General features: G+C 50.5%; 1 protein-coding gene across 1 annotated transcript; it reads right to left on the bottom strand.

The window, feature by feature from the left end:
• Window positions 1–6,037: 6,037 nt before the first annotated feature.
• Window positions 6,038–15,809, bottom strand: LOC148214724 (uncharacterized). The gene is made up of 3 exons (XM_088149257.1): window positions 14,846–15,809; window positions 14,009–14,728; window positions 6,038–6,109 (listed from the first exon to the last, which is right to left on the bottom strand). Exons 1-3 carry the CDS (start codon window positions 15,467–15,469, stop codon window positions 6,038–6,040), a joined length of 1,416 nt encoding a protein of 471 aa, XP_088005383.1. The 5' UTR covers window positions 15,470–15,809.
• Between the last annotated feature and the right edge of the window lie 2,454 nt (window positions 15,810–18,263).

Below are 18,263 nucleotides of genomic sequence, written 5' to 3'. Positions count from 1 at the left end.
GAAAAGGGCCCTCTCTGCAAATGCTTTGCGCACCTTTCAGAAGAGGCGGCCTGCTTTGGGGAGGAGGGGATTGCAGGCCACAAAAATGAAAGTCAGACTTCCAAACCGCTCCCACACCATGGAGGGCAAAAGAGAAACGGGCAGATCTGTGGCCCCAGGACCCATTTTATAAGATGAAATAATAAATAAATGGTTTGTCCGCTTCTGGAATGCCTGTAATTGTGCCGCTGAATTTTGGCTGAAAAATACAAACATCTGGGGGGGGGCATGGAAAATAGATGTATTTTGTCTCCCCAGAGATGAATAGTTTGGTTCCGTGGCTTTTAGTGCGTTGTCAGCTGGAGAAAAGGATGCCTCCCTCAGCCACAAATGTCATCCAAGCTCAACATCCCCCATGTCACCTCTTGCCCTCTCATGCCAAGCCTTTTGGCCAAAGAAGAGATTAACCCAGGGACTGATTCCATCAAAGAGGTTTTGCCAAGATGCCCTATCCAAGAAATTCTGCGCCGTTCTCTGCATTTTTTACCCAGCCATCGTAAGGATAAGCAAACCTGTCTGGGTTCAATTTCTCTTTTTTCAGGGTTAAATGTATCCTCTTCCTCCTCCTCCTCCCATTCTTTTATCCTATTGCTCCAGTTCATACACACGTTTTGCAAAGAGGAAATGGAGAGGGCTTGCATTAAATGTTGAAGCAACCCAGTGTCTTCCCCATATTTGAACTACAGCACATGCAAAACTGAAAGCCATGAAGATTTGCTGCAGAACTGAAATCCACAGAATCTCCTGCAGCCAGACCGTTTTGAGATGTGCTGGTGCTATCAGCCTCCATCCTGACATGGGCACGGGGCTTCCGCGGATGGTTAAGGCTTCCCATTTTACAGGTAAGAGAAGAGAGGCTGAAGACCACTCAGTGACCTTTTGGTGATGCTGAAAAACCTGGCTCCAGTGCCTGCAGACGAACATTTGCTGTGCATACGGTTCTTGCTTTAACGGTGAAGGGAAGATTACATTGTCCTGGAAATAGATGTTCCAATTATTGGGATTAATGGAAAGTTAACCCAATTACGATTTCACAAGGCATTTGAAGGACTACATTCCAGACATCCCATGTCCTTTGCAGGATAACCAGCTGAAAAAAACATCCTGCTTTCTAAATTAATCCGTTTTCTGGTTTTGCACAATACTGTATGTGAAGCCACAAACTGAATGGGCTGAATTTGCACAATACGTGCAAATCAAGGTTAACATACTAACCCACTTTAGCTTATTGTAAGGATGCAGCCTTTAAGTCTTTGAGTGGCCAGTTTAAGTGTGTCATGTCCCTTTAAATGTTCCTTAAATCTTTATTGAGAAAGGGATCTCAGAAAGCAGGGCTAGAAAAGATCCATTTTTTTCTTCTCAGGCTCTGATCAAAGCTAGGCTGATAATCTGAGACTATTTTGGAATGGCTTTTTGGAAGACCATCTCTTTGGCAGCCGGACGTTTGGTCGCCAGCATTTTCAGAAAGGTCTAGAATGAAGCTTCCTTTCAGATACTTAGAAGAACTGCATCCTGCAGTCAGTATAGACCACATGGAGCTAGACGGACCACTGGTCTGAATCAATAGAGCAGTCTTTCTCAACCTTGGCAACTTTAAGAGGAGTGGACTTCAACTCCCAGAATTCCTCAGCCAGCATGGCTGGCTGGAGAATTCTGGGAGTTGAAGTCCACTCCTCTTAAAGTTGCCAAGGTTGAGAAAGACTGCAGTAGAAGGTAGTTTCTTAAGTTCATGCAGTGACTAGAGTAACTTCTAGAAGGTCCTCCATCTTTCGCCAACTGGTCTAATCATTCAAGTCACTGAGAGGTACCTCCACTGGTGACTTCTATTCACCACCCTTGGCACATAACTGTGCAAAGATCCTTGTATGGAAGGCCTTGCTGGATCTAACCAAAGTTCCGGCTAGTCTAGCATTCTGCTTCCAACTGTAGCCAAGCAACATATGAAGCTCATAAGCTGGAAAATCAGTAAGGGGTCAAACAAATCATTATTTGTTCTCAGCTCTTGGGATTCAAAGGCATGGAGCTTTTCTTGAGATATAATAATTTAAGAAGCTCAGAGGAATGCTTGCTAGGTCAGAGCTCAGCCTTCTCAAGCATTATGCCTTGAGCCAAGCCCAACAAGAGAACTGCAAGAAGGCCACCAGCAAAGTAGGAAACCAACTGCTCTCCCCACTTTGTCCCCAACATTTTAGTTCAGAATTCTGTCCCTTCTCAGATTAAACCCAGGCAGTTGGCTAACAGGCATTGCTAGGCACTGTTGGAAAGAGAAAGTTATCCCCTTGTTTTCCTGAAATCATCAGACGGATCCAGCGGAAGGAGTATCAGAGTCAACTCCACGAGGGCATATAGTTGATCCCTGCATGGTTCTTTGGGATGACACCAACAATGAGGTCAGAGGTTATTACTGCACTATTAAAAGATTAAGACAGGTTCTGTCAGCCCTTCTAAGGCATCAGAGCAACCGGGAGGACATCCTCGGTCAATTGGACTTCCTGAATGCTCTTCCAAAGCCGTCTGTGGAGAGTAAAATGCCAATCAGGAAACAAAAAAGAATGCTTGACACATTTGTTGAGTCAAAAAAGACTCAAAAAAGTCTTAAAGGAAGAAGACGAGTCCAGCTCTAGCACACAGACCTCCCTCCCTCTAGGCTGGTCCTGCTCACTAATGTCTGCTTTTCCCGGATGAACCCAGCGCTTCTGTGTCGCGGCCAGGGCTGCTCTGGCCAAGGTCCTCAGCCACACATGGGCCAGACGGTTTGCAATCTCTCAGAGCTGCTTTCGAAGATGCAGAGCTTTATCTGGACGATTGTGGAGCTGGAAAACTACCTTACGCTCAACATCTTGGTTGTCTGTGACCCAGCAGAGCAAGGCACCGTGAATGCAGGGCGAGGATGACAAAGATCACCTTTCGGACAGGTGAAGGCAGGACCTCCTCCCCTTTCCTCTCCTTGCAGTTCTACCTCTTCTCATTTTCCCCTGCTTCACCTTCTGCCTTTTCCTGTCACTTTTAGAGTACACACTCACAGCATCTGGGAATGTACAGTTTGGACCCTTTTACAGTCACTGTGCTTTTAGGGTTATTAGCAGCAGTTTCTGGCAAAGAACTTTCTGTGTGAGTGTGAGTGTGTGTGTGTGTGTGTGTGAGAGAGAGAGGGGGGGGAGACCCCCCACCCCCACCCCACGCCACCCCACATGCTGCACGCAAATGCTCGGCCCGCGGCGTTCCTGCCACCAAACTGGAACTGCACCTGCCAGAAGGCGCGGACCTCTGCACGGCACATTTTAGCTTCCCCGCTGGGTTTCCTTTCCAATAAGGAGAAAGAACTGTCAGCATAAAGGAAATCAGACGCGCGTCTCGCCTCCCCCAGTCTATGTCACACATGAATCTCTGTGCGTTGAGAGAGGTTTCTGCCCTTGCCTCCCTGCTCCGCCTTAGGTCCTCTCCCCTCCTTATTTCTTAACAAAGGAAAAGTTTAATAGTCCCTCGAAAGGAGAGAAATATCCATAAAACCCCAATTTAAACTCGGTTAGCTTGTCCGTCTCTGTTATCCTGAAACGGCCTTCCTCCCTCTTCCGGCACAAAGATTTGATTGAGCCTTTATTTTCTACTAGCTCCCAGAAAGAAAATATAAGAAAGATCAAGAAGGCAGGAAGGAGCTTTTAACTCTGGCTGAGACACTCTCCAAAAGCTGTCTTTCCTTAAGCGCTTTTCTCAGCCAGCCGTGGCCCCCAGGGACCCAAGAGTGGCCCGTGAGCCTCAGGGGGCTTCTCTAGGCCACCCGCTCCTCCCCCTGCCCAGGGAAGCCATGACTTGGTTGAGATGTGTGAAGAGCAGGGGTAAAAGATGGGTGTTACTGATGAGTCTGGGCTGCCATGCGTGGGCATGACAGACCAGCCCCCTCACCACTTCTTCTCTTGAGAAAGAGTCATCTGTCTATTTCTGCGGGCTTGAGAATTTTTTTCTATTTATTTTGGTCATGTTTTTGAACTTAATGGTGGTTAGAGGTCAGGGTCAGGAGCCCCTGCTGCTGCTGCTGGTGATGCCTGATTTCTGATAGCCTTCCTTCCATCACTTCCAAGCCTCCTTGGCTGCTCACACAGTCCAGGGTCAAACCCCACAGAAGGAGTTCCTTCCAGAAATCTTGATATCTTCTCTTGGGATTGAATGGAAGCACGGATTCTCATGAGTAGCCCATGTGTCTAAAGAGGATTATGGACAGCAAACTCCATCCACCAGGAGAGCTTCCCCAAAGGTCTCTTCTCCTTGAAAAGAAGGTTCATAAAGAAATTCTCTTTCATTAAACTAAATGAGAACTGGTAGGAAAAAATGCAGAAGAATTTATGACCCATCAAGGTTTACATAGCAAAAGGACCAGCTGAGAACTCTTGGAAAATGATGCATAACTAACCCTGGATAAAGTTTTTCTTTTCTCCAGAGCCAAAGCAGGATCTTGCAGGATCACACCAAGGTGCTGTTAACCACCCATTTGTTGTGAGAATCCAGCAACTGGCAAGAGTCTGATGGTGTCCTAAAAATGTCCTGCGTTGTCTAGATTCAGCTGAACAGGATGAATCTGGGAAAAACAGGTATCAGTACATAAAACTCAGACCAAACTGAGATCCAGAAAATGCAGGTTCGGCATTCAGGCTAAATTTCCTGGCTTAGATACGTCTGTCCACATCACATCTGGCACATTCTGTGCTGGAAGCAATTCACTGAGCTATCAGACGAGTGCACAGATGCTGTATAATTCTGCTTAGTCTGTCCTGATTTGTATAGAATTTGACATTAAAAAAACAAAACATATGCCAGGAATGGGAGTGGCAGTGTGTCAGCGGAAGAGATGGTGTGGAAATTGGGACAAGATGACCAGGAGCAAGATTTGCCCAGGGCCCTGGATTAGGGCCCTCCCAGGGGTTTCAAGCTGTAGTCCAGCCCCTGCTTGCTTGTAAGTAGAACCATCTAGAGATGTCAGGGGCTGTCAAAACAGTCAAAATGGCGGTTGAAGCCCTGTCCTTTCTAACACGCGTTACGATTACAGCGCCCATACTGTACATCCTTGGTTATAAAGTATAATTAAAAATAAAGACCATACGTCCTTTATTTCAGAAAGCTGTCCTTTAGATTTCTTCATTTTTCAAAAACTCACTTTTGCCTGTTATTCTGGTCACTTGCCTTTCACTGTACACATGGTACCACTTCATGCCCAGTGTTTCACATTCGTGTGAAAAACAGGGAGATTGAATTGTCTTTTTGAAATAAATTTACATATACTGTTTGATTTTAGATATTTTTATGAGAACACGCGTTTTGTACAGCTTTTCTTGGTTTTGCTCCTGAATTTTCCTTTGTAAAGCAAAGTTATAATCAGTTAAAATTGCTGTCTTTATTCTGATGAACCTCTTTCAGATTTGCCCCTTTCTCAGGTGTGCCCTTTATTTTTCCAAGAAAATATGGTCTCCCTATGATGATGCATGTTGAGAAAGGGGCGTGGCTTTGATCACATGGTTGTGGCCATCATGTTGACTTTTTTGACCCCCTCCTGCTGGGACCTTTGGCCCATCTGTGAATTCTGTATGTCAAAACACCTACAACTGAAACGCAAGGATGTTGAGGGGTGGGGTACTAATTTAACAGCCCCCCCCCTCTTAATGGAGTGCTTTCTACATTTTTAAGCACAACAATCAGCAGGGGAGTCTGTGAGGGAGGTCCAAAAAGTCAAGATGGCAGCTGGGATTGCACAATCAACATGTGTAAAAAAGGGGGTGGGGCTTCAATTGCACGGTCACCAGTTGACTTTTTGGGGGACATTCTTGGCCATAAGCCAAACCTTATTGGCCTGGACCAAGGACCCTCTGGCTCAAGATCTGATTCTCAGCTACAACCAGCAGCATCCAAGGAGGACACTTCTCCCCCCAACTACAATGTGGAAGAATACATTGGACTTAATTCAGTGTGTTTGGGCTCTGAGATAGTTTTCAACCCTCTTTGTCAAAGGTTATCCGAAACCTTTGGCTTTTTTCACCCATCTGGTGATAAATTCCTGGCCTCCAACATCTATATTCTTCATCTAATGTGGAATCAAACATATAGAGGGTTTAGTATGAAACATATAGAACTTCTTTAGTACAAGAGCTAGAATGCTAAATAGCCAAAAGGCAAACAATATATTTTTTCATCTTAAGCACTATTAAAGGGCTAGAACTGGAGCGGGGAGGACTGTCTTCATAAACATTTCCTTTCACGTCAAAAGGGACCCCATCCCTTCAATGAAATGTAAGTTTGACTCTTCTAGAAGCATTTTCCTGAATAAACATCGGTTGCCTTCATATTGCTGATTGTCTAGGACTACCAGTGCCTCCAGAAAATATCACTTGATCTCAATCTGAATTTGTTTAATTTAGATGCAGTAGTTAAGCAAACATAGACAATTAGGGGAATCACATGATGAGAGCTGTAATGTCACCATGCTCTTCGCTTGGTTGAATAGCCTTGTGGCACTCATCGTGTGATTCCTGATTGTTGAAAAGGAGAAATATATTTATTCAGTTTTTAAAAATATCTCTATGCCTGCTTTTGGCACATGAGACTTCCAGTGTAGCTAATGGTAAGCTTTAACGATGCAATGAATCACGATTTAAAGCATAAAAAAGCAATTACTATAAACTGAGAATAAGCAATGAATCAATATCAAGTCATAAGAAAGGAATTAATACCCAGCCCCTGCTTGGATTCTCCTTTCCCCAGTTTTCTTGTCTTCCAAAAAGCCTTCTCCTTGTGGTGTGGGACCTTCCAGGCCAGCCCTCAGCTGGAGATGGTGCTCCAGAACTCGCTCAAAGGGGCGCTGGGTCTCAGCTTACACTGTTTCTTAAACTGCGCTCACGGAGAGGGTGGCCGCAAGAGGAATCGTCTCTGGGTGCCTACAAACGTACAGTAAGTGCTTGGCCATCTTGACCTGTTCCCAGCAACAGCTTCCAGCTTTTCCAAGGATTTTTCCACCAATCTCCTTGATCCCATCTATCTGTCTTATTATTGGCTTTCCTTTCGTCTACTTCCCCCAACTTTGCATTGTTATTTGTGTAGTCTTCTCACATCACACGCCCCAGTTAATGTGAGTTTCTGCTTGCTGATCGTCACCTCACTGAAGTGGCCCGCCTTGGTTTGGCCAAGGACTTCTTGACTGGAATAGATGCACGAATTCCAGGTTCCTGGTCTCTCACTGCCGATCCAGCAGAGAGTTCCATGCAGCGTGGCTGGCTGGGGAATTCTGGGAGTTGAAGTCCACACAGCTTAAAGTTGCCAAGGTTGAGAAACACTGGTTTAAGTAACACTAAAAGTGCCCCAAAATTTGCCAAGGAGGGGAAATGCCTGATTGAACCATCTCTTGTCAAATGAGCCAATGGTTTGGTGGCGGTGGGGGGGCAGAATGCAGAAGTTTTCCTCTCTTTTTGGAATCCCCACGAGAAAAATAAGAGGGGTGTCTGTTGGTGGGATTATTTTTCATTCAGGAATAACCATCAAAATGGCTCCCCACTCATTCGAATCAAACCTTTCTGTTTTAAACTCTGAAGTGAGCGGAGCAGCTCAGTTCCAACCTGTCAAAGCCCCTGCTGATGCTGATGCTCCACCAGTCAACAGCTTAAGGACTAGCAACTTGGACAAGTGCGCCCATGAACAAGTGCATCTAAATCTCTCTCTATCAGCTCCTTGGTTCCAGTACAGTTGAAGACTGGGGGTGGGGATGGCCAATTTAAAACAAGGATTGCAATTTATGGCTAAAATCTGTAAGTGCCCAAGAAGGGTCTCCAGCAGGGGTCGATATCTCAGGAGAAACATGACAAGAGGGGAGGAATTTTGATTTCCTTTCCCCAGAAGAAGGAATCTCCATTTCTTGCCCTGCACCGCTCCTAATGCGGCCGCCTTTGCGAGCTGCTCTTTCCAAGAAAGACGCATGGCTGAACCTTCAGCCTGGCTTCCCCCCAAAACGCCAAGGGAGGCAGCTGCGCTTTCCAGGAAGATGGATGAGCAAGAAAGACGGTCTCGGGATGGAGAGGATAAAGTGATTGCTGTCTGAGGTTGGCTGGTGCTTGACGTGGGAGGCAGAGGGATCGCAAGCCTCTGCTGGGAGGGTGGAAAAATGGTTCCCGAGGCTCTGGGGGCCTTGACGGAGAAGGACTCAGAGCAAAAAGGGTCCAGGTCCTCTTGCCGTGTCACGTGAGCCGTGCCATCTCCTTAAGCCCCCTCCCCGGGGTTTACTGTTGGGGACTGTGTGTTAGGCGACTGCAGCAAAGGTGTTTCAGAGATTTGGGCTCCCTGGAAGTTGCCCTTGGGGAACCAAGTATGCAGTGAATGGTGTAAATTGGGGGTGGCCACTTCACCCATGTGGGTGGGACTGACTTTTTTCTTTTTTTCTGGGATTTGGGGGGGGTTGGATAATTCCCCCCGCCCCCCCATGTTTTAGCTGTTTATAAAACTGTTTAAGGCTTAGGATGCTACAGTTCCCTTAAAATGTCATGAAACTTCCCTGGTGAAACTCTCTGGGACAATTGGAGAGGACTCAAAAGGGGGTGCCAAAAAGGGTTGTGGGGGGCAGGCACACAAGTCTGGGGCTGCAGCTTGTCCATCCTGGCCCTGGACTTTGGGGCTCCTTCCCAAAAGTTGCAAGTTCTTCTTTATTTACAGCCCGGATGCCTGTCTGTCGTGGTGCAAAGTGACGTATGAGCTCAGCTTCTCGCCTGGAGCTCAGGGGCTCGTGGATAAATGATGGTGCTGGAGGGAAGGGCGAGAACTCCACCACCCTCAGGCCAAAGCGGGGTTGTGGCTGTCCCTCCAGCTACCCTCCCAGCCTCGTGAAGTCCAGGCAGGTGCCCAAGAAGGACTGCCTGCCTATAGATCCAGGTTGGCCTCTGGGGTGGGATGGGAAAGCCATCCAGGCAGGAAGGAAGCAGGACCAGCAGCCGGTTAGCAAGACCCCGGCCAGTTGCTTGGCAGGAATGCCCAGGCAAGACTGGGCTGCCTTCTTCCCACTTGGCCCAGGGAGAAAGAAATATAAAGGGGGATGTAGGGCAAAGGATGCCCAGCTCAGTTGGAGCCATTGCTCAGCAAAACATAGTCCAAGTTCTCACCTAAGGCTGAAAGTCTAGACTGCATTGCAGTTTCAGGACAAAGCTTTGTGCACCTTCTCAGGGATGTCTGTAGGCCATGGTCAAAGAAATCGGGATGGTGCAACACACATAAAACCCGGGCAGAGTTTCCATCACACCACTGCAGCCACCATCTTGATTTTTTTGACCATGCCCTGAAGACTTCCCTACATCTTGTCATTGTCTGATGGGATTGGGAACCACGATACAGGGCGATTGTCACGGCCTTCTTGCCTTCAAGAGGGATTTGGGTAACATCCTGGAGGAGGAGACCTCTCTCAATTGCTTGGGGTTCATTCATTCCCTGGAGGTTCAGGACGGACGGCTAGTTTTGATGGCTCCATTTTGAAAGGCCCTCTTGAGACCTTGACACCCCAGCATGTTTCTGATATGGAGACAAGACGCAAGGGTCCCATGGTCAGTCTGGGCCCTCTGCAGGGTTTCATATTTAAATAATTGGTCAAAAGCCAAACCCAGCTTCTAAAAGGCCACTGGCAACTTGCCAAGTCTACTGTACATTCATTCAGTATTTCAAAAGAACGCTGAGATTTTGGCAAAGGCAAATTATTATTAATATATTTGGTTAAAAAGCTGAACCCCTTCATGGATCACTGCCTTGTCGTGGCGAAGGGGCTTGCGTAACTCAGTGAAGCCATGAGCTATGCCGTGCAGGGCCACCCAAGACGGACAGGTCATGACAGAGAGTTCGGACAGAATGTGGTCCACTGGAGAAGGAAATGGCAACCCACTCCAGGATCCTTGCCAAGAAAACCCCATGGACAATGTTAAAAGGCTAAAAGATATGACGCCGGAAGATGAGCCCCTCAGGTCGGAAGGTGTCCAATATGCTACTGGGGAAGAGCAGAGGGCATTTCCAAGTAGCTCCAGAAAGAGTGAAGCGGCTGGGCCAAAGCCGAAAGGACGTTCAGCTGTGGATGTATCTGGAAGCGAAAAGAAGGTCCGATGCTGCAAAGAACAATATTGTATAGGTACCTGGAATGTAAGATCTATGAACCAAGGCAAGCTGGATGTGGTCAAACATGAGATGACAAGACTGAACATCGACATCTTGGGAATCAGCGAACTGAAATGGACGGGAATGGGTGAATTTAATTCGGGTGACCATTATATCTACTACTGTGGGCAAGAAACCCTTAGAAGAAATGGAGTTGCACTCATAGTCAGTCAGAGAGTGGGAAAGGCAGTAATGGGGTACAACCTCAAAAACGACAGAACGATCTCAGTGCGAATCCAAGGCAAATCATTCAACATCACAGTAATCCAAGTCTATGCCCCAACTACTGATGCCGAAGAAGCTGCAGTTGACCGGTTCTACACCACCTTCTAGAACTAGCACCAAAAAAAGATGTCCTTTTCATCATAGGGGATTGGAATGCTAAAGTAGGAAGTCAAGGAGTAATCAGAATAACAGGCAAGTTTGGCCTTGGAGCACAAAATGAGGCAGGGCAAAGGCTAATAGAGTTCTGTCAAGAGAACAAGCTGGTCACAGCAAACACTCTTTTCCAACAACACAAGAGACAACTCTACACATGGACATCACCAGATGGTCAATACCGAAACCAGATTGATTACATACTTTGCAGCCAAAGATGGAGAAGCTCTATACAGACAGCAAAAACAAGACCAGGAGCTGACTGTGGCTCAGATCATGAGCTGCTTACTGCAAAATTTAGGCTTAAATTGAAGAATGTAGGGAAAACCACTAGACCACTCAGGTATGACTTAGATCATATTCCTTGTGAGTACACAGTGAAGGTGATGAATAGATTTAGAGGATTAGATTTGGTAGACAGAGTGCCTGAAGAACTATGGACGGAGGTCCGTAACATTGTACAGGAGGCAGCAACTAAAACCATCCCAAGGAAAAAGAAATGCAAGAAAGCAAAATGGCTGTCTGATGAGGCATTACAAATAGCTGTGGAAAGAAGGAATGTGAAAAGCAAGGGTGAAAGGGAAAGATATAAGCAACTGAATGCAGATTTCCAGAGAATAGCAAGGAGAGATAAGAAGGCCTTCTTAAATGAACAATGCAAAGAAATCGAGGAAAACAATAGAATGGGGAAGACTAGAGATCTCTACAAGAAAATTGGAGATATGAAAGGAACGTTTAGTGCAAAGATGGGCATGATAAAGGACAAAAAAGGCAGGGACCTAACAGAAGCAGAAGAGATTAAGAAGAGGTGGCAAGAATACACAGAAGAACTATACAAGAAAGATCTTAATGTCCCCGATGTCCATGCTGGTGTGGTCACGGACCTTGAGCCAGACATCCTAGAGAGTGAAGTCAAGTGGGCCTTAGGAAGCATTGCTAACAACAAAGCTAGTGGAGATGACAGTATTCCAGCTGAGTTATTTAAAATACTAAAAGACGATGCTGTTAAAGTGCTGCACTCAATATGCCAGCAAGTTTGGAAAACGCAACAGTGGCCACGGGATTGGAAAAGGTCAGTTTACGTTCCAATTCCAAAGAAGGGCAATGCCAAAGAATGCTCAAACTATCGCACAATTGCACTCATTTCACATGCTAGCAAGGTGATGCTCAAAATCCTACAAGCTAGGCTTCAGCAGTACGTGAACCGAGAACTACCGGATGTACAAGCTGGGTTTCGAAGAGGCAGAGGAACTAGAGATCAAATTGCCAACATTCGCTGGATCATGGAGAAAGCACGAGAGTTCCAGAAAAACATCTACTTCTGCTTCATTGACTATGCAAAAGCCTTCGATTGTGTGGATCACAACAAACTGTGGCAAATCCTTAAAGAGATGGGAGTACCAGACCACCTTACCTGTCTCCTGAGAAATCTGTATGCGGGCCAAGAAGCAACAGTTAGAACCGGTCATGGAACAACCGATTGGTTCAAAATAGGGAAAGGAGTGTGAGGTTTGCCCCGTTCGACAGAGAAACTCTCGTGACACGTGTGGTTCACAAAGAAGGTTTACTCATGCGTAACGTAGCAGTCACAAGCAAAGCCAGGACTGGCTTGGTACAATTGCATCACTCGTTATATTCCCCCCTTCCCGCGCTTTTTTCCGCCCCGCGATCGCGTTACCGCTGCAGATTATCGGCCCCCCAATAATCCCTCTTGATTGTCCATGATGGCAGGTTCGGTCAGGGTCCATTGTCCTTGATGGGCAGTCCCCCTCCGGCTTGGGTTGGTCCCCCCCCGGTAACGTGCAAGCCCGCGGGTTCTGTGCTGCGCGGCGATCTTGTTTCGCTGCCTGCGGCCCCGTTCATTGCTGGCTCGCGCCGTTATCAGTGTATAGTTAAAGCTTCCGCTGCGGTTTTCCTGTTTGGCTGGGCGCAGGTGGCCCGTTAATTAGCGGCGCTTTCGGTTCCTCTTTTCCTCGCTAGCTGCCGCCGGTGGAGTTCGCTGGCTACGAGCTTCCCCGAAGCCCCGTGCTGACCGAACCTGACATACCGCCCCCCTGAAGACAAGTCCCCCTCTTAATTGGGCTACTAGGGTGTTGCCCCCCCATCTGCCATAACGGTGTGCCTTTCCTTGGCTAAGTCACTTATAGGATGGGTCCCCGAAGGTTCTCCTTCCCCTCCTTCCCTTCCTTCGCCGCTGCGCACGTCGAGCAGCTGGCCACGTACTCCCTCGTATCCCTCCGGAGAGACGGCCACCAGAACTGTTCACGCAGGAGGTGGAAAGTCCTAACAAACCCACAGTGTCCCGTAGTGTCCTCGGTGTGCCCTCTCCGGAGCACATCCACCCGGCAAGCTTCTGGAACGTAGAGCCTCCCCTTGTGCTCCCAGCAGGTCCCTTGTTTCTTCAGGGAGTCCTTGTTGTTTACCAACCAGGGGTCTCCCTCGCTCGCCTCTGCACAGCGCCGCCTCAGCTCCGGCTCGGCTCCCTTCCCCTGCTTCTCCCTTGGGGGTTGGGCTCCGCCTTTCGCCTCCAGCTGGGTTGTCCTTGTTGGGTCCGTGGATTCGAGCGGCGGCTCCCTCAGTGTCCTACAACCTTCCAGGTTCCCCTGGCCGTGGCCAGGTCCCGGTCTATCGCCGGTTGCTTCACTCACGCTTGGCGCGGACCAGTCGGCTCCCGGCGCCGCTCCTGCCCCCGCTCTTGATGCCAGTGTGATCGCCGCCTGCTTTGCCACGGGGCCCTCGGGTCCCGCTGCCACCGTCTCTGCTGTAGCCGACCCCTGCGTTGCTGCGGGGCCCTTCGTCGTCGATGCCACCGCCACCTCGGCGGTCTCTGACCCCTCTCGTTTGTTGGTCGCCCTCGGCGCCGTCCTCGTATTCGCCTGACGTGCAGTTGGTCGCCCGGGCCCCGCTGCTGTCGCTGCTGCGGCTTGCCGGCCCTCGGCTCTCCGTCGCGCAGTCGCCACCTCGCCTAGCTCCGTGGGGTCCTCAGCTCCCGCGCCGCCTCCGCGGCTTGACCTGGCTTCCCTGGTGATGCCGTCGAATCGCACCGTCTCTGCTGCCACGCTCTCTCGTGCGCTTGCCGCCTGCCGCCTCGGCTCCTCTGCCGGTCTCCCTTGGTGTGTGCAGTTGGTTTCCCGGGCTCTATTGCCGCCGCTGCCGCAGCTCGCCGTCGCCCAGCCGCCACCTTGCCGGGTTCTGTGGGGCCCCCTGTTCTCGTGCCACCTCCACAGCTCGACCCCGTCTGCTCGGTGGTGCCGCCGAACCGCACCGTCTTGGCCACCCAATCGATGTGCGGGTTCTGGCGCGTAAGCCATGCCAGCCCCAGCACTAGTGCATGGCCGGCCCCCGGGGCAACTACTAAGCCTAGCTCCTCCCGGCTTGTCCCCACTGTCAAACCGACCGGCTCAGTGCGATACTGCGCCGGTTCCCCCCCTGCCGTCGATCCATCCAACTGGCTGAGTGCGAGGGGCTCCCTGAGTCTCCTCACGCTGAGCCCCAGCGCGGATGCCAGTACCGGGTGGATCAGGCAGTGGGTGCATCCCGAATCCAGCAAGGCATCGACTTTCGCCTCTGCTTCTGATCTCACCCCCTTGAGGTGGACCCTGATCCTCATGGGCGAGTAGCTTCTTCTGTCCCGCCCTTCCTCATGCTGCCACTCCGTTGGCTGCTCTGGGGTGCGCCTCAGCGTCGCCGGCCATCGCCTCCCGCTGGCTCGCTCTCCCCTCCTCGCAGAGCCGGGCTTCCTCGTGAGCCAGCCAGCTCCGCTGCACACCGCTCCACTAGCTGCTGTCTCCTCCCAGGATCGGTCGGGGTCCCTTATAGCCGGGAATCGCCGGCCCCCGTCCTTTGTGCAGCTCGCCAAGACCCCCTGCCTCGAGGGGCACTGCACCATCCGATGCCCCTTGCCTCCACACCGGTAGCAGGTCCCTGCAGTCTGCCGGGCGTTTCCAACCTCGATCCTCTGCCGTCGGCTCCTACGCCTCGCCTCCGGTGCCGCCTCACTTTGGTCCACTGTGGCTGGTATCGGGGCTCGCGCCTCTCGCTTCCCCGGGTCTCCGGCATCCCCCGCCGTCTCCACCAGCCAGCTCCACTTCACTAGAGCCTCCAGGTCGTCCCTACTGGGTGCTCCCCCCTGGATCTCTGAGTGGAGCCTGTCCTGTGCACGGAGATAGGTTAGTGGCTTGGGGCGCCCCGAGAGCTCGCTCCTTGAGCTCCTGAATCGGGGCGCTTCTGCTGGCCGCCGACCCCCCTTCGCGCTCCCCGTCAGGCTGACCACTTCTGCTAGCCTGGTCTCCACGCCGCCCTCTGCGGCTGCCCCAGCCGGGGCCCTGGGTCCGCCACTCCATGCCTCCCGCATGCCCGGTACAGCTGTCGTCTGCTGCTGGAGGTCGCCCTCCAGCCCGTCCAGCCTCTCCTCCGGCTCCTGGCTCCCGGACCCTGCGCCGCTGCTCCCGGGAACCGCACGTCCCGTCAAGCCCTCTGGCTCCGTCCCGCTGCTGAGCGCCCGCTTGGCGCCCCGCGAACTGGCCGTGGTTGTGGGTCCCCTCTTCCTCACGCTAGGGACTGGAGTCATCTGCGCAACCTCTGGTCTAGGCTCCGTGCAGTTTCTTGAGGTCGTATCCTCACTGCTGCCGGTATCGCCCGATTCCTTCTTCGCCTGCGACTCTGCCCCTGGGGCCTTGCCCCGCCGGAAGATGGTCTGCAACATCACTTGGACAGCATCCATCCGCTGCTCGATCTTGGCCTCCAGTCGGGTGAATCGTTCCTCACGCTCTCGGGCCTCGGGTTCCGAGTCACTACTCGTCGCGACCCCCATGCTGGCGACCCGTTGGGGCTCCTGCCCCCGCCGAACGACCACCCGTCCTCTGGCGCCCTCTTGGCTGTGTCCGTGCGCCATTCGCCCCGGACTGGTCCCGCCATCACGCCTTCGGATCTGGGCTCCTGGTAGCCCAGCTGGCACGCGGTTTCCCCATCGCTTGCCATCTCCTGGTGCCGTTAATCAATTCCTCTCCGGTCTTGGCTGCAGGGAAAGAAAGGTGAGCGCTCCTCGGTGTGTACCGGGTAGCACTCAATGTGAGTCCTGGCTTTATGTGAGGTTTGCCCCGTTCGACAGAGAAACTCTCGTGACACGTGTGGTTCACAAAGAAGGTTTACTCATGCGTAACGTAGTAGTCACAAGCAAAGCCAGGACTGGCTTGGTACAATTGCATCACTCGTTATATTCCCCCCTTCCCGCGCTTTTTTCCGCCCCGCGATCGCGTTACCGCTGCAGATTATCGGCCCCCCAATAATCCCTCTTGATTGTCCATGATGGCAGGTTCGGTCAGGGTCCATTGTCCTTGATGGGCAGTCCCCCCCGGCTTGGGTTGGTCCCTCCCCGTTACGTGCAAGCCCGCGGGTTCTGTGCTGCGCGCGATCTTGTTTCGCTGCCTGCGGCCCCGTTCATTGTTGGCTCGCGCCGTTATCAGTGTATAGTTAAAGCTTCCGCTGCGGTTTTCCTGTTTGGCTGGGCGCAGGTGGCCCGTTAATTAGCGGCGCTTTCAGTTCCTCTTTCCCTCGCTAGCTGCCGCCGGTGGAGTTCGCGTGGTCTGGCTGCGAGCTTCCCCGAAGCCCCGTGCTGACCGAACCTGACAAGGAGTACGACAAGGCTGTATACTGTCACCCTGCTTATTTAACCTATATGCAGAGTACATCATGAGAAATGCCAGGCTGGAAGAATCACAAGCCGGAATTAAGACTGCAGGGAGAATCATCAATAACCTCAGATATGCAGACGATACCACCCTAATGGCAGAAAGTGAAGAAGAACTAAAGGGCCTCTTGATGAGGGTGAAAGAGGAGAGTGCGAAAGCTGGCTTGAAACTCAACATTAAAAAAACTAAGATCATGGCATCTGGACCCATCAATTCCTGGCAAATAGAAGGGGTAGAAATGGAAGCAGTAACAGACTTCATTTATTTGGGCTCCAAGATCACCGCAGACGGAGACTGCAGCCATGAAATTAAAAGACGCTTGCTCCTTGGGAGGAAAGCCATGGCAAGCCTAGATAGCATATTAAAAAGCAGAGACGTCACCTTGCCGACAAAGATCCGCCTAGTCAAAGCTATGGTTTTTCCAGTAGTAATGTATGGCTGTGAGAGCTGGACCATAAAGAAGGCTGAGTGCCGAAGAATTGATGCCTTTGAACTGTGGTGCTGGAGAAGACTCTTGAGAGTCCCCTGGACTGCTAGGAGGTCAAACCAGTCAATCTTAAAGGAAATCAACCCTGATTGCTCATTGGAAAGATTGATAATGAAGCTCAAGCTCAGATACTTTGGTCACCTAATGCGAAGAGAGATCTCTTTGGAGAAGACCCTGATGCTGGGAAAGATTGAAGGCAAAAGGAGAAGAGGACGGCAGAGGATGAGATGGTTAGATAGCATCACTGAAGCAATGAGCATGAAACTGAGTGAACTCAGGGAGGCAGTGAAGGACAGGAAGGCCTGGCGCAATATGGTTCATGGTGTTAGAAGGTTGGGGCATGCCTACATGCCTACATGCCCCAACCTTCTAACAATGGGGTCACGAAGAGTCGGACACGACTTAACGACTGAACAACAAAAAGCTGAAGCTTAATCCGCTGAACTCTTCAGTGGGCTGAAAGCCTCCATACAGATCTATTACGCCTTGCTTATCATGGATAACTCTATACTCACCATATATTTCATATGAATGATGAAATGCACTCACTTCTGCAACTTTGGCGGAAGTGTGGAGTTCTGGATGAATGAGAAATCTGCAATGCTGTTTTGGTGGCAAGTTAATCTTTGAAGGCTTCTTGCAGTGCTTCAGAAGATTTGCATCTCAGTCAGCAATGGCTTCTGAAGGGCCTTTCCCCACTGGCACCAAATGTCCTGGCAATATCCTTTTTCGGGCACGTCTCCATGATGTCCCTTTCATCTTGTTGCAGCCCATGAGTGGAACAAGCTAAAGTCACATTTAGCTCTACCAGGGTCACATTAGTTTCCCCCCTTATTCTAACACCATCCAAGGGCAGCCCAAACTATATGAAATCTGTTAGACTTCTGTCTGACAAAGAGGACCAGATGGGATGGGGAATGAGAGAGGCTTCAGCAAAGATGACAGCTGATGTTATGCCAGTAGAGTTTTCTGCCAGCTTAAGCAGGCAGAAACTTCAACCCTGCCACAGGGAAAGGCCCCAAAGCTCTACCGTCTCTATCAGTCTTGCCCCAGCTTGGCATCCATCCTGCAAACACGTTGGAGTGGCAACCACCAGAACACCTCCCAATATATGTATTTATTAGATTTATATTCCACTTTTCTTCCAAGAGCTCATGGCAGTGAAGGTAGAACTTCATCATATTTTCTCCATAAAAACACTGTGAGGTGGGTTGGGCTGAGCTCTGTAGTGGCTGAGGAGGGGACTAGAATCTGGGTCTCCCACTCCCAGTCCAGCACCTTCTCCACGGGACCCCCCCCCCCAGCTCTTGAGCTGAGAGGGAAGGACTGGCCCAAAGTCACCCAGGGAGCTTCTGTGACTGAGTGGGGAACCAGAGCTGGATCTCCCCACTCCTAGACCAGCACCTTCTCCACTGCCCCACCTGGTTGTCACAGATTTTGGTGAGTTGGAGACCTGGCACACTTGGAAGGCACTAGCTGGACTTTAGAAGATCTCCAGATGCTGCAGTGGT

Source organism: Python bivittatus, unplaced genomic scaffold (genome assembly GCF_059951505.1).
Source record: "Python bivittatus isolate LINGU-HERP-01145 unplaced genomic scaffold, Pbiv_v1 ctg000590_np1212, whole genome shotgun sequence".
Taxonomy (NCBI): Eukaryota; Metazoa; Chordata; class Lepidosauria; order Squamata; family Pythonidae; genus Python; species Python bivittatus.
The sequence above is the reverse complement of the archived record's forward strand: the minus strand, read 5'-3'. Positions and strand labels throughout refer to the sequence as shown.

Coding starts and splice junctions, on each gene's coding strand:
- LOC148214724 (XM_088149257.1), bottom strand. CDS start 15,469: ATGGCGCACGGACACAGCCAAGAGGGCGCCAGAGGACGGGTGGTCGTT. Junction 14,729..14,845: donor AGACCAGGCTAGCAGAAGTG/GTCAGCCTGACG, acceptor CTCCGTGCACAG/GACAGGCTCCACTCAGAGAT. Junction 6,110..14,008: donor GCCAGTTGGATGGATCGACG/GCAGGGGGGGAA, acceptor ATTCCACATTAG/ATGAAGAATATAGATGTTGG.